General features: G+C 55.4%; 1 protein-coding gene across 24 annotated transcripts in view; it reads right to left on the reverse strand.

Annotated features, from left to right (window-relative positions):
* The window catches only part of MACF1 (microtubule actin crosslinking factor 1), a 141,574-nt gene that overhangs the window by 23,360 nt on the left and 92,220 nt on the right, over nt 1-25,994 (reverse strand). For 18 of the 24 annotated variants that reach the window (XM_077189638.1, XM_077189628.1, XM_077189635.1 and 15 more), the window contains 10 exons: nt 8,099-8,260; nt 7,801-7,971; nt 6,582-6,748; nt 5,480-5,639; nt 4,742-5,068; nt 3,962-4,046; nt 2,803-3,044; nt 2,518-2,724; nt 1,494-1,613; nt 315-422 (listed from right to left, as the gene is read on the reverse strand). In XM_077189638.1, coding sequence (XP_077045753.1) covers nt 315-422; nt 1,494-1,613; nt 2,518-2,724; nt 2,803-3,044; nt 3,962-4,046; nt 4,742-5,068; nt 5,480-5,639; nt 6,582-6,748; nt 7,801-7,971; nt 8,099-8,260 — 1,749 coding nt within the window. The remainder of the gene's footprint in view (nt 1-314; nt 423-1,493; nt 1,614-2,517; nt 2,725-2,802; nt 3,045-3,961; nt 4,047-4,741; nt 5,069-5,479; nt 5,640-6,581; nt 6,749-7,800; nt 7,972-8,098; nt 8,261-25,994) is intronic. The other 6 variants (XM_077189634.1, XM_077189639.1, XM_077189633.1 and 3 more) reach the window with 1 other exon arrangement.

A 25,994-nucleotide genomic window follows, 5' to 3' on the forward strand; every position in this document is an offset into this window, starting at 1 on the left:
AGGGAGGAGTTATGAGGAGGGATGCAAAAGGGCCCAGGAAAAGGGCCAGCTCCATGCTGAGAGCTGGAAAGGAAGGAGGTGCCTTTGGTGGCCTTCCACGTTGTAATTCCAATTAAAGCAGCCTCGGGAATCTCCCCCTCCCTATCCCCAAACCTTGCAATAAAAACAGGCAATAAAGGAGAGTCATAAATGTAAAGAGATTTCTGCTAACACTGGTGGGAATTACTGAAGATGGAGTCATTTTCAACTCCTTCAGCCCGTGCAAGGGCTGAGGATTCACCTCTCTGTTGCAGTCAATGGCAGAGGGGGCTCACCTGGAGAACAGCTTTTTGCTCCTCGCCACAGGTGCCAAAGATCTCGTGGCGCTGGCTGAAGAGCTCGTCCATGGAGTCTTTGTGCCGGATGATGTCGATGGAAAATGCCTGAAAAGAGAAAGGGGAGAACTCAGAGCTGAGCCCAGCCTCCCCCCAGCCCATCCACAGCACCCTCCTGCCAAAGAGACCCTGCAAAACTCAGAGCAAGCATCCTGTGGCAAACTGAAAGTCTGGCTGAGAGTGCAGATTCCTGCCTGTTTTCCTCATCTACACCAGCTTCTCTCTTTCAAAAACCCAAAACCAGCTCTTAAAATTAGATACAATCCACACCCAAGGTCCTCAGTGGAGGAAAAGCTCCATCATCCATTTGTTAGTGAATGTTATCCTACAAAATGATGCTCTCCAGAGCTGCATCCACCAGTAACTTTGCCATTCCCAAGGTCCACGAGATTAACAGTGGGAAGCTGAGCTCAATTTAACTTAATGCTCGATGGTTCAATCCCCCCTCTCTTATAACACTGTCTTATTTTCCTTTTTTTTTCTTTAATTTTAAATCCAATAAGCCTGTGTGCTGCTCTGATCGCCCAGGCAGAGGGAAGAAAAGGGTTTATTTAAAGTCCACGTTCTTTCAGGCATGAGCTCATCTCAAAGATACATAGAAAAAAAAACAACAATCCCAACCCCTCCAGCACCTCTTTGTTCCACGTCTGGCTGCTGGGAGGGAACTGTGGAGTCCCTCACTGCAGGGAACAATGAGCAAAAAGCAAATGGAAACCACCCTCATTAATCAATATATACATTTTTCTAAGCCCTTCCTGCTGCCAGCTCCGGTGAGACCCTGGCAGAGCTTGGAAAGGCTTCCATGGGAGCAGCTCTCCCCCAAGGGAGACCAAAGCAAAGCACCCATCAAGCCCTAAATGGCTCCTGTGAACAGACAGGAAGCTTTTTCCTTTGGTAGCCAAACACTTGGATGATTTACAGCACTTTTTTCCTTTGTTTTTTTTTTTTTTTTGTTCCTTTCACATCTCAAGGACAAGTGCTGCATCTCTCCTGCTGCTCTGAGCTCAGCACTGCACACCTCAGGGTAAAGCTGCTCCCCCAAAATGCATCCCATGACCCGAACTGGACCATCCCTCCTTGGTGCCCACCCCCAGCAGCCATCAGGGAGTGCACACAGACCTTCTGCACCTGCAGCTGAGCCGTTGTCTGGTCCTGCTCCAGGCGGATGGGACCCAGAGCCATCAGCTTCCTCTTGGTCTCAGCCACCCAGGCCAGCTCTGCATCTGCTGCCTGCTCATACTGGCACAGGGGACAGGAGGGGCAGTGGTCAGTGCTGGGCAGCAGGGATGGGGCACACGGGGAGCTGGGGACAGTGGCAATGACAGAGGGACCCAGCAGGGACAAACTCCTCACCCCAGCGTGGGGAGAGGGGGACACTGGCGTGGGACTCAGGTTTTGTGGCTCCTGCAGTTGGTTTTGGGGCAAGCTGGAGCAGCCACCTCTCCCCACACCCTCCCTGCCTGCAGGGAAAGGGACATCCCTATAAACAGGAGCATTTCCTTGGCTCCTCCATGGAGAACTGACTCCATGGAGTGAGGTCAGATATTCCCAGCACTCCACAGCCTCCAGTTCATGCAGGACAAGCCTTTTTGGGGAGGACTGTTGGCCTGGAACAAATCCCTGTGCTCTCCCAGTGGGGGATGATGTTTTCCCAGCTTTGACAGTCACCCATCACCAGTTTCACACCATCCACATCACCCCTGCAGGCAGAAGCTCACAGGCACGACAACACAGCACAGCTCCAGAGTTATCCCATCCCAAAAACACACACCAGGACAGGTCAGCCATCCCAAAAACACACACCAGGACAGGTCAGCCATCCCAAAAACACACACCAGGACAGGTCAGCATCCCAAAAACACACACCAGGACAGGTCAGCATCCCAAAAACACACACCAGGACAGGTCAGCCATCCCAAAAACACACACCAGGACAGGTCAGCCATCCCAAAAACACACACCAGGACAGGTCAGCCACCATCCCTGCTGCCACAGCTGCTGCTGGGGTCCATTCCTTGGCATTCCTGATGGGATTTGCCCTTTGCCTGTGCCTGCCATCCCTCCCACTGCCACTGGTGTTGAGCAGGGCCTGGCTGCTGGCTCCTGCTCTCCCAAGCAAACCCTGCAGGGGTTCTTCACTCACCTGCTGAGACCTCTGAATAGCAGCATCAATCTCCTCCACCCTCTGCCTGATGGTGTCACTGACCAGCTTGTAGCGCTCGTTGGTGTCCGACACCAGCTTGTCCAGCCCCTCCCGGGCTCTCCAGGGAACCAGCTCCAGCAGAGCCCTGCTCACCTCATTCACCGTGTCCAGCACGAGCCTGTGCTCCATCACCTCCTTCTTCAGCTCCTGTGGAAGGCACCCATGCATGTGTGTCCTCCCCAGCCTCCCAAAGCAGAGAACAAACCACCCCTGCTCCTCTCCCACCTTTTGTCGCTGCTGGAACTGGGGGATCTGCTCTCCAGCAGGGGATTGAGCCCCGCTGGAGGCCAGCTCCTCCTCCACCTTGCTCATCCACCCAGTGAGCTCCTCGTGGGTGGACTGAAATTTGGTGGCCAGCTGCCGGGCCTGCTCCAGCGTGCGCAGGGCCTTGGAGCTGGCGGCGGTGATGTCGGAGTAGCGGGTCTTGATTCCATCCAGCTTCTCCTGGATCAGCAGCACCTCCTCCCCTGCAGCAGGGGGAAAATGATGCTGGGCTCTGGGGGCTTCAGGAGTCACCCCAGGAGGCTTCAGGAGCCACTTGCTCTGTTTCTCCCCCTTTTAATTTCAGCCTCACTTTTCTTTGTATTAACGCGGCTTCAGCCTGGTTTTAGTAAGAGTTGACATCTTCCACCAGCACAACATCCACCTCATGCCTGGGATGGGATGGGATGGGATGGGATGGGATGGGATGGGATGGGATGGGATGCAAAGCCTGGTTTTGTCACAAGCCACCCTAAACTAAAGCCGGTTCTCCAACCCCAACCCAACTGAGTTCTCATCAACGCGTCACAGCTCCAAGAGAAAAGGGTCAGTTCACCCCTCGCTGCTGTTTCCAAGAGGACACAGAGCTGCCTGCCAAATCCTTTGTAATCACTCTTCCTGCTCCACAGCTCCCACAAGGACACAGGGCTGTACATCTGCTCTGAGCAGACCACATCTGAAGGAAACGCAGCGCCCCGACCTCTCTTCCCACTCATAAACACAAACTCACACCCACGTGGCAACAGCCACAACTGCTCAGTCTGGGAAAGCAGTATCAGGAGAGGGCTGGGGGTATTTTTAACCTCTTTTCCATGTGATTTAGCAGCTGGCTGCAGTGAGAAAAGCCTCCCTCAGCACTGAGCATCCCAGCAGCAGCAGTGGGAATCACCCACTCCCCAAGCTGGGAGGCTGGGAATTTGGGACCAAGCAAATCTTAAGCTGGAGTGCTTGTGGCTTAGCATCCAAACCTGGATGCAAACCAGCTACTCTGGGAGTTTCCAAAAGGAAATGAAGACCTGAGGGAGAAAAGCCTCCACCCAACAGAGCATGGACTTCCCAAGGAAAGGCATGTGGAGGATGGATTCCCAGACCCCCCACATTTCCCAGATCTCCTCTGTGTTACCTGTGGTTTGCTTCAGGAGAGCTTGTCCATTTCTAATGGCTTGGTCCACATTCTTCTTCCTGTTCACAATTTCCTCATTCAGAGCCTGAAGATAAAAGGCAAATTTGGGTTACTCTGATGCAGGCAGGCTCCTGTGTCCTGCCAGCCAGAGATGCTGTGGGGAACATGAACTTCCCTACTGAGCACAGGCAGGCTGGACAACCCATCTGAAAACTGTCCAGTCATTCTGCTATGGGAATTATTGGGGTTTTTGGGACTCAAAGGCCCAAATCCCAGAGCAAACCCAACCCAACCCATTGGATCTGTGTCACCAAAGGACTCGCCCTTGTATTAGACAGAACCTCACTCTTGAAAAGAGGCTGCATAGCCCCAGGGAGCGGATGCAGGGGCTTCCTCAGTGGCCAGCCCAGCTCCAAAAACCCACCAGACTTTTCCAGCTCTCAGTTTTGGACACAGCATCCAGCTTTCTGAAGGCACAGGGTGGCCAAGCTGGCTCAGACACTGTTCACAAATCAAACAAACCATTTGAAGTTCCCCCGCCTTGAGAAACCCATTTTTTTTTGGTGGGGGGGGGGCCACAATTGTTGTTTATAACACATGAAATCTCTTTACACTCCTCTCCAAACCTCAGACAGACCCAGCAGCAGAAGGAGCTTCGCAAAATTAAAACCAGGCCCCAGAAACATAAACAAAACCAGCTAAAATGCAACAAAACAAACAACACAAACATGGAAGAAGAAAAAAAACAAAACAAAAAAACCAAAAATAAAGGGGAAATACCAGCTGGTCGGCATGCTGCTTCTGCAGGACGTCCCGTTTGAAATCCTTTATGGCCACTGAGCCCAGCTTGTCCTCCACCTCAGCCAGCCAGTTGAGCACTTCCACCTCCTCCTCCCCAAAAATCCTGGCGTTGGCCAGAGCCTGGTCCAGCAGTGCTGCCTTGCGGCCGCACCGCTCCCGGACCTCGCCGTAGCGGCTCTGCAGAGCCTCTAATTTCTCTGCCAGCAGCCTCTGCTCAGCAGCACAGCTCAGGGAGGACAGAGACTGCCCGACCCCCAGTGCCCGAGACACGTCGGTGGAGTGGCTCTCTATGTCCTCCTCGAGAGCCTGAATGGTGGAGGGTAGAATGGACAACAGGGAAAAAAAAAAATGAGCGGAGAATGAGGAGAATGGAATAAACGCAACTTAAAAGGGGGAACGCAACAATGAATGTAACTGAGAAATGGAGGAGACATAAAAGCCACCCCTGAATGGGTAAACTGAGGAGAAATTAAAAAGAAACACATGAATGGGGATGTTTTTTTCTATCCAAATCTGCTGGGAGGTGCAAGGACACCGGTTTAATGTTTACCCATGCTGGTGGGTCAGGGCTTGCAGCCTTCTCTGTACATAAAACAGCCCGGATAACTCCTCCAGTCCTTGTTTGTGCCAAAACCCTCTCTGGTTGTGGTGGAAACAACACCACTGGAGCGGGACCTGACTCCAACCACCTCCATCCTGCTCCTGCACGGGTCCTACCTTGTGGCGGCTGATCTGCTGCTGGATTTTGGCAGTCTGGGTGCCAATGGGCTCAGAGTTGGCCAATTTCTTCTCTGTCACCGACAGCCAGTCAGACACAGGCTCTGTGGTTTCGTGGAACTGCTTTGCCAGCACCAAGATATCCTCCAGCTGCTTCTGCCTATAAAAAGTAATCATAAAATTAGAAGGAAATAATTGTTCAAGGCCAGGTTGGAGCGACCTGGTCTGGGGGAAGGTGTCCCTGCTCGCAGCAGGGGGTTGGAACAAGATGGTTTTTCAGGTCCCCTCCAACCAAAACCAGTCTGTGATTCTTTGAGTCAGTGAAAACAGCAAGGAGCAGCTCCCAGTTGGAGCCAGGCATGGGAAGCAGCTTCAGGTATTTGGAGGAAGCAGCTCTGTTCAGAGCAAGGTGAGACACAATTGTCAGGCAATCTACAATGGCAAAGATAAAAACCAGTGTGGAGGAACTGCAAAATAAGCTTTTCCTGCAGCTGTGCCTTTAGTTTATTGCCCTGTGAAGGTAGCAGAAGGGCTTCCCCATTGTGCAGCTTTTCATGAAACAGTTTGAGACGGAAAGGACCTTGAAGATCATTTAGTTCCATTTGGTCCATCCCTATCACTGTCTTGGAGATCCCTCCACCAGGCTCTTGGTCTTTCAGAGCTTCTGGTTAACGACAGTCCTGGATGGACAGTCCAGCTTGCTGGCAATGATTAAAAACATGGAGAAAGGTCCAATCTGGCCTCAGAAGTGACTTCATAACCTCAAACATCAGCTTAGGTAGAAATAAGTAACTCATAAACAAAATTCTGGCAGCATAAAGGTGTCAACAGGATGTTGCTTTAACAACAATTCCTCGTTAAAGCTTACAGGAATAAAAATAACATCCCTCCCCTGCAGGGAAATTATTTAATCTCAGCTCTTCCCTGCCATTGTAAACCACTGCTATCAGCACCAGCTCCCAGCCAGCCTTTGATTCCTCGTGTTTTCCAGCTGTTTCCAGGATGTACCTGCACCGAAATCTCCGCCAGCTTCCCCAACGCTGTCACCCCGTGCTCCAGGGCACGGGGACCCACGGGATGAGCTGCTCCCAGTGCCCCTCACCTGGCAGCTGCCCTGCCCAGCAGCCCTGCCCAGCGCCGGGCCAGGCTCTCCAGCTGCCCCACGATCTTGTCCCGGTCCGCGGGCTCGGCCGACTGCGCGATCCGGTCGCCCTCGGCCTGGATCATCTCCACCGTGGCTTTGCGATCGTCCAGGAGGCGCTGGAGCAGCTTGGGGCAGGCAAAGGAAGGGGGAAGTTACCAGATTGGGGCAGCAGAACCAAATCCAGCCCTTGGAGGGGTCACATCTCTAATTGTGGCTCAGAACTGCTGCCAGCACCGGGCTGAGACCAGGCCCAGCCCAGGGGCACGGCTCCGCCTTCAAAACCAGCTCAAAAAATTATAGAGTTATATTATATTGTTATATTACATTATAATAATCACATGCTTTGATTTGGGCAGCCCTGAAGTGGTCAGGCAGCTGGACAGGGTGATCATTGTACGTCCCATCCAACTTTCATTTCATTTCATTTCATTTCATTTCATTTCATTTCATTTCATTTCATCTCTTCTATTCTATTCTATTCCATTCCATTCCATTCCATTCTATTCCATTCCATTCTATTCCATTCCATTCCATTTTCTTTTCCCTTTTCACTTTCCCCTTTTATTTCCCCTTCCTTCCCCCTTCCCTCTCTTACACTACTCAAGATCCAAACCACTTCTGTGCCAGAAGAGTTTTCCGAGTCTTTCCCACCAACCCCCTCCAACTTATCAAGTTTTTAACTTCCACTTGAAGCACATTTCCTCTTGCAACCTCCACAAGCCTGGGTAAGAATTCATTTCTAAAATATTTCCCCATGACCACACTTGACCTCCCCTCCTCCCACTCGGAGGGCAGGCGCCGACCCCGGGCTGTTATCTCAGCAAACACCGGCACACCTTGGGGCTGCTCTCACACTTTGTAACGTTCCCTTTGTCCAAACACCCAAACCAGGCCCTGCACCACCACCAGCTCGCTCCTGACACAGCAGAATTATCAGCACAAAGCAAAACTCAGGGCTGGAAAAACACGGCCAACCAGCAAAACCAACTTCAAGAGGCAGCGGGACAACGAAGGGACGCGGTGATTTAGGTGATGGAGATTCTTGAGTGTGGGCAAACTGCTCTTTGCACTGGGCTGTGAGGAACTGAGATCCACCAGGAGAGAAGTATGGACATCCCAGCTGGACCCCCAAAATCTTGTCTGGTTGTCCTGAGCTCCCCTCCCAGTGCTTACTCACCTTCTGCTCTTGGATCTGGGCTTTCACCACCTTGTACTCAGCAGAGGGAGGTTTCTGGTTGGAGATGAGCTCCTCGGTGTCTGCCAGCCAGCTCAGCAGTGGCTCCAGGGCATCCTGGAACTTCCCGCAGTGCAACAGGGCCTCCTGCAGCTGGGCCACTCGCTGGGCCACCTGCACCCCAAAAACAACCCCACTGCAGTGTCAGGCACTGGCACCAGAGCCTCAGCTCCCTGCCTGGGATTCCCTCCTTCCCCCAGACCCCAGAAAAGCCAGGAGCAGCTCCTCCCCATGCTCCCACCTTCTTGTTGAGGGTGTTCCAGCGGGTGTTGATTTCTTCCATGTCATGCTCCAGCCCTTGGACATCACAGTTTTTCCCGGCGCTTTGGATGAGTCCCTGACCAACTCCATTGACTTGCTGCAGCTTTAGCTGGAGGGGATCAACTTGCTCCTTCTGGAATTGCTGTGGGGTGGAAAAGGTGGGAGAGAAAAGGTGATTTATAAGCTGTGAGCTGCTCTTCCAGCCACTCAGTCTTTCCATGGATACAACAGGCTTTCCTCTCTAGGGAAGATGCAGTAGCCACTTGCACTGATTTTATTGGAATTGTGCAAGTTTGTCTAAACTCCTCCCTTGCCTTGACCTAGTGACACAGATGTCACAGGAATCTGCTGGTTTGGAGCACAACTCAGTGTCTATCCACACCCACCTCTGGTTTTAAATGGGTAAATCCCATTTTTCCTGGGAAAAGCACTGGAGTGAGGTAAAAGGAGAAAACTGAGGAAGAAATGAGAGCATCGTCTCCAACTCGCCATCAGATTGGGAAATAATGCTCCTGGGGAAAAACCCCAAGCAATTCTCACAGTGAAGCTATTGAGAACAGAGACCTGACATCATATGAGTTTTGTTAACCACGAAATTACAGGCAGCGAGGAGCTCGCTGCATTTCGAAAGACAAAGGCAATAGGCAATTAATGTGCGAGTCGTTCACCACGGATTTGGCACGGTCCTGCCTGGGAATCCTGTGGGGAAAAGCTTTCTAAACCAAAAAAGATTTGATAGGGAAGGGGGAGGAGAGCGAATGAAGCTCCCCATTGTCAGGAGAGGCAGCAGGGAGAATCCTGTTCCTCCGGAGGAGATAAATGCTCTTTATCAGAGCTGGGGATCTGCTGGAACCACGCGTGCTGCCCGTGCAGTCCTTCCCCACCAGTCCCAAGGGACAAGCCTGCCCTGTGCCCCACAGCAAACACCCCAAAACTAGGGAGCAGATTGCTGGCTGGCTCTGCTGCCCTGGCCCAGGAGCCCATGCAGAGCACAGGTCACCCCACAGCCAGCACTGGGCAGCAGCAGAGCCCTTGGCCCTGTCGTGTTTTCCCGTTGGGAAGCAGAGGGGATGGCAAGCAGCCACCTGCTCCCTGTGCCCAAGAATGCAGGGGCACCGCCTGCACTGAAAAATTCCTACTTGGATGCAAGATCTCCCCCAGCAGAGCAGCAGCTCGTGGAGGACACGGCTCTCTGCGCCCAGCGACCGCGTTGCTCCAGAGGAGCACGAAGCAAAACTCCCTAAAAACCCCAAAATCCCCCAAAACACACAGGCACAGCTCCCAGCCTGAGCAAGAGGCACTGCTTCGACTTTCCCTGCCTCATTTCCAAAGGAAAAAAAAGCTACTTTTTCCCAGCAGAGCTCAGGAACTGGAGGGCAGGGAGGTCCCTCCAGGACAGAGCGAAGGGTGAGCTGGCAGACACTGTCCAGAGCTGTTTGCTCATGGAGAATTCTGCCACGGTTATAAGAAATAAATGGGGACTTGGAATCGCCAATTCCTGGGCTGTTCTCCTGTTACTGTTTATATATGGAGCTGCTGGGTACAAGAGCCAAACCCACAAAAGGATCAGGCTGATAAGCCTGGCATGCCAGGCTGGTCTGAGCTCTCCATGTACTGCAAAACAAACTCCAAAGGAGCCAGGCAGGGAGGGAGCCCTGTGGAAAAGCCTGGATGATCCAGCCAGGGGTACCTGCAACACAGGTATCAGCCAGCTTGAGAGCCCAGAACTCCCTGAGGAGCCTGACAAAAATAATCCCAGCAACAGCCTGAGGGTGAGCGTGTCCAACACACTTGTTTTCCTTTGCTCATGAAAGATTCCAGTGATTTAGCTCATTAACCTCGCTGTGACTCAGCTTGGAAACAAATATTTAATGACTCCCCTTTGCTGTGGAGCAAGGTGTCCTGCCTTGGACAGACATTTGGGGAGAGCAGAAGGACATCTGCTCCGCCACACCTCCTCCTCCTCACTCCCAGAAAGGCTTCCCAAAGCATCCCTTTGCTTTCTGCTTCCCTCATCTCCCTTAACCCCTCTGCTGCTGGATTGTGGAATTCCAGGAAGCATCTCCAGCAATGCTTGGAGCAAGGGGAAGGTTTGTGGGGTTAACAATCAGAGGTGCTGAACCTAAAATAAGGTTGCCCCTCACTGAATTTCAAAAAACAGAAACAACTATGGCAAGGACCCAATGGTTTTTCCCTCACCCAGGTCCCCTCTGGGTGTCCCAGCCTGTGCTCACGTGGACCCCCATGTGAAACCACCTCTCCAAGCCCCTCCACGTGCGTATCTCAAAGGGGTGGTACAGCCCAAAGGATGAGTAATTGCCACCAAATCGGGATTTTTGGTGCTGACTAACTTCTGATGTCTCCTTAGTGATATTTCTCCTGTTCCAGATGGCAGGAAATCAGCGCTGGGCTGTGGGAACTCCAGCACCGAGGTCTCTCCAGGCAAGAGAGCAACACAAATCCCCAAACACCAGAGGGAATCTGAGCCCCTTCCCAAGCACCTCCTGAGCCTCAGCACCTCAATGCTCACAGAAAAAAACTACAGGCAGCGATGACTGCACGGGGCAGGAATTGCTTGCACTTAATTCATTTTACAGGTTTCTCTTCCCTGATAGATTTTCTGCTTCAAAGATGGGAACTCCCTGCCAGGAGCCAGCGAGAAGGTTTTTTTCTAAAGTCCGCGATTTCCATCTGAGTGACCACAATGTACTTTAATAAGCCAAAAAAGTGTAAGTCAACATTTCAGGTCATCGAGCAGCGAGAATCTTTTGCCTCCCTTACTTACACAATCACACAATTCCCCCCCCACACCCCAACCCCCCCCAAAAAAAACCCCAAACTTTTTTGCCTGCCAAATTCAAGCCGATCTCAGGAGGGAGAAGGCTGTTTGGAAGCCCAGATCGTGCGTTACTGAGTGGGCTCCCACCTCCCACCCATCCCTGGAGTGCAAAATAAAGCGAATTCTGTGCCTGGAGCCCCGGCTGCGGGAGCCTGAGCAACAAATACCTCGTTATCTGGAACGAATCCATCTGGGAGAGCTGGGGGCCCTTCTGCCATGGCAGCAGCACCGAGGGGTCCCTCCGTGCCCGGTGTCCTCTGTCCCTCGCTGGGACAGAGGGAAAGGGCACCCCCACAGCTGCGGGGACGGAGGGGGCCCCTCAACACAGCCCTGGGGAGGGTTTGTGCCCTGGCTGCTGTGGAAAAGGGTGTCCCCAGCACCCTTCTGGGGCCTTCTGGGAGGGGTGAGAAGGCACCAGGGGGACCCTCCCAAGCTGCCACCCCTGCTGCAGGTAAGCTCCCAACGGGGTCGTCCTCCAAAGCCACCGCTTCAGCGGGCAGGTGCTCCAGGACGGGCGGCACAACCGCGATGGCAAAGTCATCTGTATCCTCCAAGGAGACCACCAATGGCACGGGGTCACCACTGAGGCCCCTGGCACCCGAGGTGAGTGGCTCAGCTGCTGGTGGTGGCACAGTGGCAACAGGCACGTCAGCAAAGGGCGGTGGGGCTTCCAGAAGCTCCTCCACCATCAAGGGCATGGCGGTGGTGGTGGCCCCTGGAGGTTCCTCAGCATCCATGGTAGGATCCCTGGTGGCTGGTGGCATCCCCTGAGCCTGGGGCTCCAGGACAGCCACATCTCCTGCTGAAAGTGGGTGGCTTGGAGCAGAAAGCTCCCCAAAATCCCACGGGATGGCAGGCCCTGCAATGGACAATGTGCCAGGAAGCTCTTCAGGGGCGGCTGGGCTGGCAGGACATGGGACCTCCCAGCTGGGGGCAAACAACAAGTCCACATCTCCTGGCTGCAGGATGGCTGCTGGTGTCCCCCCATGTGTGACCATGCCCTCTGTGTGGGCAGCCCCTTCCAGAGACAGGGCACGGCCCAGGGAAACCATTTCCCATGGGAGGTCCTCAGCAGGCACTGGGAATGTTGTTGGAGCCTTGGAGCCTGGCTCTGATGCAGAGCCAGCGTGGAAAGGCAGCAGAGAACCACAGCAAACATCCCCACTCCCTGCTGGATGAGTCCAGCCCTCAGCTCCACTCCCTGATCCCAAATCTGTGGCTTCATCCTCAGAAACCAGTCCTGGGACATCCCAGTTGGCGACCTCAGTCCTTCCAGGCAGAAGGTGATGGGTCCTGAAGGGATCCATGCCCTCAATGCCAGCCTGGCTGTGCCCTGGGGGGGACCCCAGCTCCTCCATGGCTGGGGCTGGGGGCTGGCAGGGGGACACTGGGCCAGGACAGGTCCCCTCGGGAAGCAAGTCTTGGTTCTCTTCACCCCACCCCTCTGGAGCACTGGGGTACCCATCTCCCCCCAGTCCAGCAGCTGCATGTGCCCCTGTGTGGGATGTGACCCCAGCAGCCACAAACTCCGGGTCCATGAGAGGGTCAGGATCAGCCTCCCCCAGCAGCGCTGGGGAGCACTCCAGGAGGGACCCCAGCCCTGCCATGGCCACAGGGCTGGGGGAGGCCCCTCCGTCCGAGTCCGTCGGGGTGACAGCCAAGGTGTCCCTTTCTGAGAAGGGCTCTGTCAATGGCTCCAGCGTGCTCAGCACCTGGGAGCTGCAGGTGATATCAAAGTCCTCCAGATCTGACACAACAGCAGAGTCTGAGGCGCTGATATCCAAGGGGACCCTGTGCTGACCCCCTTCAACCACCAACCCAGCCAGCTTGGCCGAATCTGGGTCCAGCCCCTCTGAGTCCATTGGGGACATCTGAATCTCCAGGCAGCTGGGGACAGCTCCATCACCCCCGTCCTCATTCAGGCACTGCTCTTCCAGCTCCAGGAACATCTGCACCGAGTCCGTGTCGGACAGCTCGGGGCCCGCGGGGCTGGTTGAGCGCTCCAAAACTGGAGCAAAGTCCTCAACCCCACATTGCACCGCCACGTCCTCCGTGCAGCATGCACTGCCACCACCCCCAGGGGACGTGCAGGGCCGGGAGGTCCCCGGGCTGGGGGCAGAGCCGTCCTCCGGAGCAGTGGATTGTTCCCTTTCTTCAGAAATATCTGCCAAGCAACAGCTCCTCTTCTCCTCTGCCAGCAGAACAGCCTTTCCTCTCTCTGACAGCGTCGCCTCCTCCCACTCCTCCATCATCACCCAGCGCTCGTCCTCCTCAAATCTCAGCTCAGACTCCGTTTTCTCCCTGAGATTGGAGGTGATGAGAATATCCAGTCCCGTATCCAGCAGCTCTTCACTAAGGCACGGAGAGAGGTTGACGTTCTCCACTGTAGAGTCTGACTCGGAGGCCTCCAGGGTCTCCTGGTGCCCATCGTTGAAGTTGCCCCTGATGAAATTCTTCCTGGCCCGTGGCCAGGTGGCACTGGGGAGCCGGCGGGCCCTGGCCAGGTCCCTGGCACGGCTGTCACCGGCGCTCAGCAGGGCCTGGCACTCGTCCCGGGGACCTCCATAGCCATCCACGCTGAACTGCTTGGCCCCCAGAGCCTCTGCCGCGCCAGATGCCTTGGAGACGTGCTCCAAGGTGAGAAACTCCGACATGGGCTCGCCGTGCTCGGGCTGGCCCGGCTGCTCGGCCAGCATGGCGCTGGAATCCCGCTTATCCCGCAGGGAAGGGTTGGAAGCGCCCGCCTCCGACACCTCGCTGAGAGAAGCCCCCATCCTTTCAGCGAATTCAGTGAAGTTGGGAGGCATGAAGGACTTCCACGAGCGCCGGTTGACGTTCTCCTTCTTCTCGGGGTTCGGCCGCCGCTTTGGCGGAGCCGGCGCCGGCTTGGAGACGTCGCTGCTGAGCTTCAGCTGGTCGAAGATGACTCGCTCATCCAGCTTCTTGGGTTCTGGTGGCCTGGACTCGAAGACGTTGGCAGCTCCCAGAGTGCCGTTGCTGGATATGGTGCTGCCATCCCCCTTGCCCAGGGTGCTCTTGGAGAGCTGGTTGAGCTTCGATCCCTGATCGATCTGCTCGTTAATTCTCATGGTGTCGTATATCGATCTCTGGGGCACGTAGCAATCCTCTATATAACCATCCTCATCCTCGCCCTTCCCCAGGCAAGTGCGGTTCTGCCGTAAACAGTCTGGCCGGCTCAGTGGTTTGCCCATACTCTCGTCCTTAGGGATGACGGAACCACCCCGGCAACCTTTCGCCCGCCACGGCAGGAAGCATCACACGGCCAGCAGGTCCCAAACCCGCCGCCAGGGCAGCCTCTAATCCCAAAGTGACACTGCGGGGATGGGAAGGGGGACCGGCTCAGCAGCCCGAGCGGCAGTCCCGAGCAGTGAAACAACCCATCTCATCCCCCCGGCCCCCCTAAAAAACCCCATCCATCAGCGGCTCATCCAAAATCCAACGGCTCCGGTAAAAATATTCCAAGCGGCTCGCGACAGAAACGGCGGAAGAGTTTGAAGCTCTTAAATTATCCCGTCCGTCCTTCTTTACTAACAAAGGCACTGCTTGTCCCGGCCGCTCCCGGCTGGCAGGGGCGAGCGGCTCCGCGCGTTTTCTGCCCAGCTCCGAGCGCCGTGCAAGTCCAGCTGGTCCGAATTAGCCTCTCCCCCCGACTCTCGTGTTTTCATTTGAACCGAGCTTGTCAGCGGATATTCGTACAACTTTAAACACAGGAAGTTCTTCATTCAGGGCAAACTCAGAGGTTTCCTGTCTCCAAAACATGATGGCATTGTCGCTGCCGTCACCTCGCCCGGTGCCACCGGCAGTGGCGGAACCCCCAAAATCCAGCCGGTGGGTGCGCGGCGGCGGCGGCACGGTCGCGGACTCCGGAGGTGGAGGAAGGCTGCTGGGTCTTGGCTTTTTTTTTTTTTTTTTTGCTTTCTCCCCAGGGGAAAAAAAAAAAATTGGCTATAAAACGCATCCAAAAATGGCAAAGGGACGGAGCGGGATGGAATCCCCTGAGTTGACTCCGGGAGCCGACGGGGGGGACGGGGAGCAGCCGCGGCTGGAGGCGGCTGTTGCCGCTGCTGCTGCTGCTTCTGCTTCTTCTTCTTCCTCCTCCTCCTCCTCCTGCTGCTGCCGGCCCCGCTCTCACTAACTTTCCCGGCGGCCGGTGTCGGGCTGCGGCGGCTCCGCGCCACCGGGCGGCCCGGCCATGGCGGGGCGGGGGGCGGCGGGGCCGGTACCGGCGGCGATGCGGGGCGGACCGGGGATGGGGCGGGTACACACAGACACACACGCACACACCCCGGGGCCGGGGCCGCCCTCCCGTTCCCCTTCCCCGCCGCTCTCTCCCCTTTTGTGCGCGGCTTCAGCGGCCGGGCCGGGGGCGGGGGGCTCCGCGCCGCCCCCGCGGGCAGCCCCCGGCCGGCACGGCGGGATGCATGGCCGCTGCCTTCCTCCTCCTCCTCCTCCTCCTCCTCCTCCTCCTCCTCCTGCTGTTCCTGCTCGTCCTCCCGCCGCCGGCCGCCGCCGCCCGCTCTCCTTCCCGCCGGCGGAACAAAAGGCCGAGCCGCACAGGCCGCCGCACGCCCCGGCCCCGCCGCCGCCGCCAGCACCGGCTCCCGCGGAGCTCCAGCCCCGGCGGAGGGCGGGGGGACGCGGGGGCGGGCGGGGGGCGGCGCCGCGGGGCGGGGCGGCAGCGCCGGGGCCGCCCCCTCCCCGAGCGCCGCGGTGCCTCCCGCACCCCCCCCCAGCACCGACCCCCCCTCCCCCGGCGGCCCCGGGATGCGGGGAACGGAGCGCGACCCGGCCCCGGGGAGCGGGGGGGATGCTCGGAGGAGGCAGCGCGGGGGTGGTCCCCGCCCGCCCCGCCGGGGATGGCCCCTCCTCCGGGGGGAGGCGGCAGCCCCCGACAAAGAGCAGCAACGCCCTGGCTCGGCGGCGGCTCCGGCTCCGGCTCCCGCCGCCACCGGCCCCGCTCCCCCTCCGGCCCTTTGTCCGCTGCTCCCCGAGCCGGAGCTGGCAGGGAGATGGCGACCCCGCCGCACGCACACACACATCGGGTGTCCCTCTGCTCCTCACACCCGCCCTCGCACAAAGAACCGAGTTTCGAATGCAGCGGAGAAACGCACCCGGAACACCCCCAAACTACCAATTCTGCCCCCCCCGTCGCTCTGCCAAAAAGCCACCCGCGACTCGCCACAGCTCCCCTCAAGCACTGCAGGCTCTTTTCGTAAAAATCATGATTTTTATAGCCCCAGCTCTTGGGTAGCATCCTGCTCCTCCCATCCTGAGTCCTGTCACCCTCTTTTCCTCCCCCAAAACCCTTGGGTTTAGGAGATGGGGAACATTGGAAGTGGGGAGGGAGGCAGCCCGGGTGCGTGAATCACCGCTGCGAAGTGATGCTGAGGGAAGTCACAGACTTGGGAGAGAAAACAGGAGGGTTGGGAACAGCCTCCACGCATCTCCAGGCAACAACCCGCCCCACCAGCCACCCGGCCTGCTACTTTGGGATGAATTATGGCATCGGGATAAAAATACAAGGTGTTTAATACAGAAAAACGTGCAGCATTGCACTCCAAAAGCACCAACACTGCGAGAATCGGAGCTCGGTCTGTGCCTTGCTGTGCCACAGCTTCACCAAAAGCCTTCCCACCTGGCCATGGAGAGCCACAGCCAAGGAAGATGAAATCCCGAATATTTTTTGATGCCCTGCCATCCTGAGAACACCGAGGCACTGCCAAAGCCATGGTATGGTGTGGTGGGAGCCCGGCTCCCACTTCCCCAAGCTCTCAGCCCCTGCATCCCCACGTCCTGACACCAACTGCCCATGCAGCAGCTCCAGCACGGCATTCCCAAAGCTTTGTTTTGCTTTGGAGAGATGGGAACGGATGTTTTCTGGAAGGGGAGGGGTCGGGGGAAATTGCCCATTCAATGGCCCGAAGTGCTCCTCAGATGGAGATTTTTGCACAGTGGGAAACCTTTGGAACCCCTTTTTCCCACCATCAAATATAACCAAGGGAAAGAGTAGGAGGCAGGGAGGGAGTGGGGATCTGAGAGGGGATCCCAAACATCCCCCAGGGACCCCCTCTGCCCATCCAGGCCATGTCCCCTCCCGGTCCCCCCAGGACAGACAGCCGGACATTCATCCCTGCAGCCTCCTCCGTCCATCCCCAGCTGCCAACACTGCCAGAGTGTCCCAACGCCTGGATTTCTCCCCTTGGCGGGGGACACCGCAGCTCCTGGTCGCTGCTATTAATCCAGAGCAGCTGAAACAACAAGAGGACAACGGAGCCGTGCCAGCATCGCCGCCCCGGCTGCTCCTCAACCACCTTGGCCGGGAGCTGCCGGAGCTGCTCCGTTACCGCTCCGGGGCCCCTCCGCCAGGAATCCCAGGCATCCGGGCTGGGGCGAGGAGGCTTTTTTGTTCCACTGCGAAGAAGGAACGATCTCTCTCCTCTCTCTCTCTCGACGTGGAGCTGCCCCGTTTCACAGCCAGAAATTCTTTTCCCATTTCCTCACCGAATCACGTGCCAGGAGCGAGCCGAGCCTTCCTCAGACACATTCTCCCCCCAACCAATAATTTCTGAAGGCATTAGGGAAATATTGGGCAGGGATGAAAGCCAACTGGAAAGCCAAAGATCCCAGCCACAGCTCCTGCAGGTTCCTCAAATCACGGCTTTAAGCCTCCAAGTGCCACCCCAGTGACGGGGACAGGAGCCAAACAGGGCTGGGAATTGCAAGGTCAGGGCTTTGCTTGAGCTTTGTGTCGGTGCAAGGGATGGATGTGGAAGGACATGAAGGTCCTGCCTGAGTTTTTGTCCTTTCTGGTGTTTCCAAGTGACCACCAAGACCCCTGATTTGGCTTTTGCTCAGTCCCCAAACCGCTCCTGTCACCTAACCCAGACCTGGACCTACCACAGGTCCTGTCCTGCAGATAAAACACCCTCACCTAAAGACCCACCCAGAGGCTTTCCAAGACCTTCTCCAAGCAGGAACATCCCCATTTGTCTCCTGAACCTGCTGGTTTCAAGCTCTCCTCACACGGCCACCAGCCCCAGCGTGTGGGGCTGCGTGCTGTCCCTGTCACAGGCTGGTGTCACCCTGGTTATGGCTGTGCTGCAGCCCCTGCCACCTCTGCCACTACTGTTTACAAGGCACAGCACTCTTTGGAAACCAATGGATTTGTAGCTTTCTTTTAAAGCCTCTCAGCAGCTGGAAGCGAGGGACCTGTTTTATGTGAGGAGCAAGAGAGATCAGAGGCAGCTCAAAATCTCTCATGGACGGGTCATTTATGAGATCAGGGGGAAACTAAGGGTCTCCTTCGCCCTCAAAGCTTCTTTAAAGTCCACCTTGGTGCCCTTCTGCCCTGGGAGTGCAGGCTGGATGGAGGAGAGCTCCTAGCTTGGCACTATGAGCTTTGTCCCTGCAGGTCTCGCTGACCATGTCATAAAATGGAATCGTTTGTGTTGGAAGCACAGGAAAACTCATCTTTGTCCCACTCCCTGCTCTGGGCAGGGACACTTTCCACTAGACCAGCCTGCTCCAGCCTGGCCTTGAGGGATGGGGCAGCCACAGCTTCTCTGGGCAACCTGCTCCCTGTGTCTGCCATCGTGTGGGTCACTGTGCCCCCAGATGTGACTCCACGAGTGCCACCCCGGGGCTGGGACACTGTGCCACGTCCAAGCAAGGCAGAGTGGATCATCCCCAGCGCCTCCAGCCCAGCAGAAGGACTGAGGGCGCGTTCCACCCTCCCTCAGACACTGCAATAAAAGCACAAAGCCAAATCAAGCACACACAAAATCTCCCTTAGAAACGGCGCTTTGGGTTGCGCTGGGATATTTTAGCAGAGGATTCATGTTTTTTAAAGCTTTTGCTGTATTTGTCAGAAGGTCAGAGGGACTTCTTTCTTTCCCTCTTGCTCTCCTCCTAATTCATTCCTTTTCCCAAATCTTTGTGATTGCCATTCCAGCTCCTGAGCCAGGCAGGAGCACTGGGGCTATTCCCACCCCGCTGTGCTGCTCCGGGTGCTCCCTGATCCCTTTGGCTCACAGCTGACTTCAAACCAACCTCACATCAGGGCTCTGCCACCACTCAACCCCTCTTCAAAGGCTCCAGCTGCTCGGGATGCAGGGAGCCAGCACATCTTTAAATCAGCCATTTGGAACCTGTTCATTCAGGACTCTCCTCCACAGGGCTGTGGGAGGAAACCTCAGCAGGCACTGTGGGGGTCTGCACCTCCACGGGGAAACTTTTAGGAAGAGGTTAAAATCCAAACTCCCAGAGAAACCTCCTGTACTTTGGATGCACAGCTGCAGTAAGTGCTATGCAAAAAAAAAAAAAAAAAAAGAAAAAATAAATTAATTTTGCTCTTCCAAGAGTGCAGGAGCTGCGCTGCAGCGCTCTCCCTGCAAGGCAGCTAATATAGATGTTGGTATAAATAATTCTCCAGAATGAAGCCTGGAGCCCACGTGTTACAGCAGAGCTCAGGCACAGCCCCACAGCACTCAGCGTTCCCATGGAACCCCCAGAGCACCCCAAAACTCCCTGGCAGCAACCTGAGATGGACTATGAGACAAGGGCAGAGCCAGGGCCCTCGTGGCCAGGAGGTGAAAGCTGCTGAAATGCCCATTTTTGTCCTTAGCTGCTCCATTTCTCTGCAAATGAAGCACCCTGGGCATCCCACTGCCCACAAAATGCAGAAGCTGCTCCCCAGAGCAAAGGGGGACAACAGGGATGGGGTGAGTAACAAACTGCTCTGAGGCTCTTTAGGAAGTGAGGTAAGTGTGTTATCATCCCGAGAATCCCCTGGATGGGAGACATCTGAACCACTCCTTCAGCAGGAGAACGGGCAATTGTTCTTGAAAGGCTGCAGTGACTAATCCAAGCCTGAGTCCTTCCCTGCTCAGTGGCCACATTCCCTCCCTTCCCAGGCCTGCTTGGATGCTGTGGGTGATGGCAATGGCCCCACAGATCCCCCCATCCATGGCTGCATCCTGCCAGGACCAGGCTCCTCTCCCTCCTCTGCTCAGCCCTTGCAGACAAAAACCTTCCCATCTCCTCCTCCCTCGGATCCTCAGCTCTCCTGGTCTTATGCAAAGCTGGTATTTTTAGTATCTCCTGGAAACACTGTGAAGTGTCATCACCAGCAGCTAACAGAGCTCTGGGGAGAGGACATTCCTCTGGCCATCCCCCTCGGCTCAGGCCTGCCAGGGTCACCAAAGCATCTGCAAGTGGGTGGCTTTTGGAGCCCTGACCCAAGGCAGCTCCTGAAAGGCACCATTTGATCGCAGCCTGATTGTTTCACGGTCAAGAAAAGAAAAGAAAAGGAGGAGGGAAAAGGAAAAAAAAAAAAAAAAAAGCTACGATTTGGTTGATCTCAGCAACTCTTGGCTTAATTCACTCTTGTTCTCAGGATCGGGGAAGCCTCTGCTGACACGTCAAGGTCAAAGCCCACCCGTGGTTTGCTGATGAACCAGCACACAGCAGCTTTCCCTCTAGGAAGGAGGAGCTCCAGGGCTACCTTTGCTCTTCCCTCAATGCTAAAATTTACTCCCAAGGAGAGAAGAGGCTGCCAAGGCCACTGGTGCTGCTGTGCAAGCACAAGATGGCCAGGTTAGAAATGGGGCCCAGGTTAGAAATGGGGGCCAGGTTAGAAATGAGCCCTACCAGGGCTCTGCAGCTTGGGCCACTCTCCCTTGGTGACAGCCCTGTCACCCGGCACAGCCCCTGCTTATCACCCCCATTTATCATCCCCTTCCCCAACGAGGGGAGGTGGTGCCTTTAAGGCAGCTTAACAGCTGTCAGAGAGGAGGCATTTCTGCCTGTGCTGCTGATGCTGAAAATACAAGCCAGAGATACTTTAAGTAGGTCTGGAAAGCGTTCAGCGAGGAGACACCGTCACGCAGCCTGTCCCCACTCCCAGCCCAGTCCCACCCAGCTGCTCCCAGCCCCACGACTGTCGGGAGCCACACGCATTCCTCCGGGGGCACACAAGGGTTAAAAATACCCTGGGGCACAGCAAGTGGCAGAGCTCCCTTCCCTGCCACATCCCATTCTCAGAAACCCACCTCCCCTCGCCCACCTGCCAGGGTTTGGCTGCTTGATGCAGTGGGGAGGGCCCAGAAGAGCTCCTGGCCAGCCCATCCCTCCATCACCAAGGTTGTTTTCCCCTCGCTGTGGTTCTCCCAGTGGGAAATCTGTGTTTTCCAATAAAACTAAAGTGGCTTCATCCATGCTCCATTCTAAGAAGCCATTACCCAAATCTAGTGGCAGCATGGTCTGGAAGCTCCTAGGTTGGGTGCTGGGGCATTGCCTGTGTGACCACTTGTCCTGCCTGAGGACCACTCTTGTCCTGCTGCCTCCAGAAATCAAGGGTTTGAGTCTCAGTACCTTGTGCCATCAGCACATGGAGTCACTCCTGCTCTCCAGTCCAGCCCTGCAATCCCAAGATGGGATGCTGCTTTTCCTCTCTGCTCTCCTTAGGAGGGAATGAGGTGATCTTTAAGGTCCCTTCCAACCCAGAGCACTCTCTGATCTCCAAGAGAAGCTCTGCAGTGGCAGGAGCAGAGCTATCAGTCCTGGGGAGAACCACAAAAATCACTGAGGCTGGAAAAGACCCTCAAGATCACCCAAACAAAGGAAGGTCACAAAATGCCACTAAGGGACCACAAGCATCAAATCTGAACGGGCTAAAACTTCTAGGGGGAGAAACCCAAACTCTGATCCTCCCGCAAAATATCCTCAGTGAAACAGTGCAGGATGATGGATGCAGGATGCTGGGCAGTCCCCATCCCATCCCATCCCCACTCCATCATGTTCCACCCCATCCAATTCTCTTCCATTCCCATTTCATCTTGTCCCATATTGTCCCATCCCATCCCATCTTGTCCCTATCCCATCCCATTCCCATTTCATCTTATCCCATAACACCCTGCCCCATTCCATTCCATTCCATCCCATCCCATCCCATCCTCTGATATCAATGGCTCATGAGGTCACATCACATCAGTGGCAGCCCCCTCTCCAAAACCTCTCCAAAACCTCAGGCAGTGACACCTGGGACATTTCTGACATCACCACTGAGTCAGCTCCCAGGTGGAAAGGCTGGGGGAATTACGAGTCATAAATGAAGTGCTGAGAGCAGCTGACAGCCCCAGGCAGGAAGGGGGGCAGGAGGAGGGCACAGGAGCCTGTGTGGGCTCCCCAGCCCTGGCTAGGCTGCTGCCTTCTCCAGGGAGGACCTGGAGCAGGGTCAGACAGCACCACTGGAAGAGCCAGATGAGTAATTCTGGTCTGGGCCTCACTCAGTGCATCACCGCTCCCGGGATTTCTTTGCTGATTTTTTTCTTTTTTTTTTATTGAAGCAGACAAAGAGGGTGCTGGAGGCACAATGGCTGTGTGGGCCCTGGCTGACCTAACCTACTCTGAAATAAAGCACTGAGGCTTCAGTTACTGCTGTCTAGGGATTCTCCCTCCCCCTCTTCATCATCCAGCATTAAACCTTTATTGGTGTGACACAGCACTGCCAGAGCTCACCGCACTGAGCAACTCCAGTTTCCAAAAACCTCCCCAAAAACGCCAGGATCCCAAAATCCCATCTCTTCCCTCTGCTGCCTTGGCTAAGCCATCACCCACTGAAGGCTGGATGCTGGAGACCCCCTCCTGCTCCTCCCTCCTCTCTGGGGTGGGGTTTAATTAACTCTGGGAGGCAGATTTGGGATAAACAGCCCGGCTGTGCCAGCTGCAGCAGGTCCTGGCTCGCCACATTCCTGTGCCCTGCCCCAGCGCCACCCAGCTCAGCTGTGGTGACAGCAGGAGCCACCAGCCAAGCACAGACACCTCACCAGGTGTCCCCCCCATCAGCCAACTGCACCTGCAGCCACCCCAAAGAGATGGCAACCTTTGGCTGGGCCAAGTTTGATGTTATTTTTCTCCTTGGGTTTCATTTTGGGGGAAGTTTGATTTTGCGGCTGTTGAGCACAGCTGGGAAGGAATGCAGAGTTGGATCCTGCTCTCATCTTCCTCACAGGGACAAAGCGTCCCCTGGCACGATACAGCTGAGATTCTTCCTGGAGGAAATGCCCACAGAAGCTGCCTCATCCCTGGAAGAGCTCAAGGGCAGGGTTTGGAGCAAGCTGGGAGAGTGGAAGGTGTCCCTGCCCCTTCTCACCCAAACCATTCCATGACTCCATGACTGGGGAGGCACCAGGATCCTTCACTCCTGAGCACTGTGAGGCAGAGAGCCCAGAAATCCCTTCCAGCTGACCCAGGGCTGAGCTTTAATGCTGTGAATTTCGTAGGTGAAATGTGACAACGTTAAGGGTTTGTCCAAAAACAACACCGTGAACCAAAAAGGGTCCCAGCTCAGAACTGCCAACGCCAAGCACAAGCCACGCTTTGAAACCCAAGTTCAAAATCCACTGTGTAAAAGATAAACAAAAGCCAGGCTTAGGCTTGCTTAGCCAGGAGGCCAAGCTACCCCAGCACAGATGTCTCCCCCCAGAACACCCAAGAATTTGATTCCATCAGCCCTGTGGCCCAGGCTGATGGGTTCTCCTTGGCCAGACAGGACAAGCCCACGCCTGGGGCTTTCTGGCACCTCTGCTCCCAGCCAGCAAAGCTCACCTCTGCTTCTTCAGCGTGCAAAGGAGTCTGAGCCACTTGCACTGAGCAGCACAAGCTCCATCCCATTAGTTTCACCATTTTTGGGGTGAAGAGTTCTCACTTAGGGTTTTCCAGCTGATCAGGGGCTGCTGATGATGGAGACAAAGCAATGCAGAAACCTCCTCTGCCTTCAGGTGAGTGACCCCCCTGTCTCCTCTGTACCTGGGGAATCATTTCCCTGGGGAATTCTGCTGTTTGCCAAACTGAATCCACAGAGCTGTTATGTTTAGAAACATCTCAACTGTAGCTCATTTGATTCCAGTCATTAAAATTTAATATTAGCGTAAGCTTTGAGAAACCTGAGCTGACAGCAGAGACAGTGGAGGGGGAAGAAGTGCCCCAGCCTGGAAACTCCTACGAGCAGCTCTTGCTGCTGCCTGGCACTTGTCCCTCGTGCTGAAGAGCCCAGCTTGGCTGTGTGAAGCTCAGCACAAAGGTCCTCCTGACTTTCAGCACCTTTCTACACAACACAGAGGCTCCTCAGAGAGGCAGCAATGGAACCAGAGCCACTTGGGTTAAACTCCTGCTGGAGATCAGGAGTTAAAGATGAGGTTCCTTTGCTCTGACAGCTCTACATGAGCTGAACTCACATTATTTCTTCTGTGGCACAGCTGGATCCAAAGTGATCCATGGGGATGTCCATATAAGCACAGGCTCCAAACCACAGAAATGCCTTTCAGCTGCACTTGATCTCACCAGAAAACTCAGGGCTCAATCTGATGACCCCTTAAAGTCTCCTCCAGATGGGCTTTCTTAGCAATCCAGCTACAACCAACTGGTCCCTGCCTGGTTTTCCCACACTCCCAGAACTCCAGCTCCACCCTGGATCCTTGTCCTGGCTCCTGATGGCCGTGGGAGCTGCTGAGGACCTGTCCCCAAAATCACATTTTGCTGAAGCAAAATCCCCTCCTGCAAACAAAGCTTCCCCCTGAGCATGATCTGACAGCTGCTTCCCAGCCTCCTGCCTCGGAGGAACCCAGCCAGGAGGAAAACTTACAGCAGGAGAGGGCTCATCCATCCCAAAGCCAGGATTAGTCCCTCTGTGACCTGGGAAAGGGGCTGGGGGGGATAGAGAGGAAATGCACAAATGGCAGTTTTCCAAAAGTTAAGGAGGTTGTGGCCTTTTGGGGAAAGAAAAGGGAAAAGAAAAATACATGGGAAGCTTCAAATGTGAGCTGCTTCCAAAGCCATCCGTTCCCAGCCTCCACCAGAGCCTTCAATGTTTCTTCTTTATTAAAATCTGGACACAATGAGTCCAGAAGTGCCCACCTTTGTCAGGGCTCTATTGGCAACTTGCCTGGAGCCCCCGGGGCCATGCCTAATTTGCATCTCATTTACACAGATGTTCATTAAAATTAATGCCTTAAGACATAATATCTGCCTGCATTTGAGCCTTCTGGACAGACAGAGCGCGACCGCTCCCAGGGAGCCCCCGTCACCCCATCCCTCACCCCATCCCTCACCCCAGAGCACTGACAGCATGAGCAGCTCCTCTGCTCCACCAGGACACTCCGGGCACGCCCCTGCTTTGCAATCCAAGGAGGGCAAGAGTTGTGATGTTGTCTTAAGAGAGAGAATTTGTTGGGAAATAAAAGGCGCAAGCACGAGGAGCCCCCCGAGCTCCCCACAGAGCACCAGCCAGGCTTTTGCACAGCCAGGCTTTTGCACAGCTCTCCCTCCAGTCCCTGCTGATGCCCTTCCACGTGCAGGTCAGGATCTGAGACTGTATCCCCCTCAGGTAGGAGCAGGAGGTGAAGCTTTGCCAAGATCAGCTCTGCAACCTTTAGGATTTGTGCAGAAATCCCCAGGGATGAGCCTTGCACGGGAGGAAAGGAGGAATGAAGGAATGAAGGAATGCTGCTGTAACCACGATTGCTCCATCCTCCAGCCCTGCTTCTCCCCCGTTTTCACTCCCAGCCATTACACAGCAAAACCTTCCCACCACCGCTGCTGCCACTTTCACTTTGCCACCCACAAAGGCCCCAAATGCTCCACGTGGCCTCGATGGCCAGGGAATGACTTTTGGCAAGGACACCTCAGAGCCCCAAACCCCCTTGGCTCAGGTCACCCATGCCTTAAGGGGTCATCCTCAAGGTCACTGAGCTGTGCACCCCATGCAAAGCCCACGGTGGGTTCAGCTGCTCCTGCCCAGCCTGGGTTTTGTCATCGTTCCTAATGAGAGCTGCTCAGCTGGGAATAATCCCATGTTCTGCAGGAAAGGTACACTGATTTTAAGGACTAAAACCTCCTTTTTGGATGTATTTGTTCCAAGTGACTCTGTGGTGTTTAATGGTGAATTTAAATCCTTTCCACTGATACTAGCTCAAAGCAAACTGCCCAACACAAGCAACACCATCAGGTGAGGTTGAAT

This window comes from Agelaius phoeniceus, chromosome 22, assembly GCF_051311805.1.
Source record: "Agelaius phoeniceus isolate bAgePho1 chromosome 22, bAgePho1.hap1, whole genome shotgun sequence".
Lineage (NCBI taxonomy): Eukaryota > Metazoa > Chordata > Aves > Passeriformes > Icteridae > Agelaius > Agelaius phoeniceus.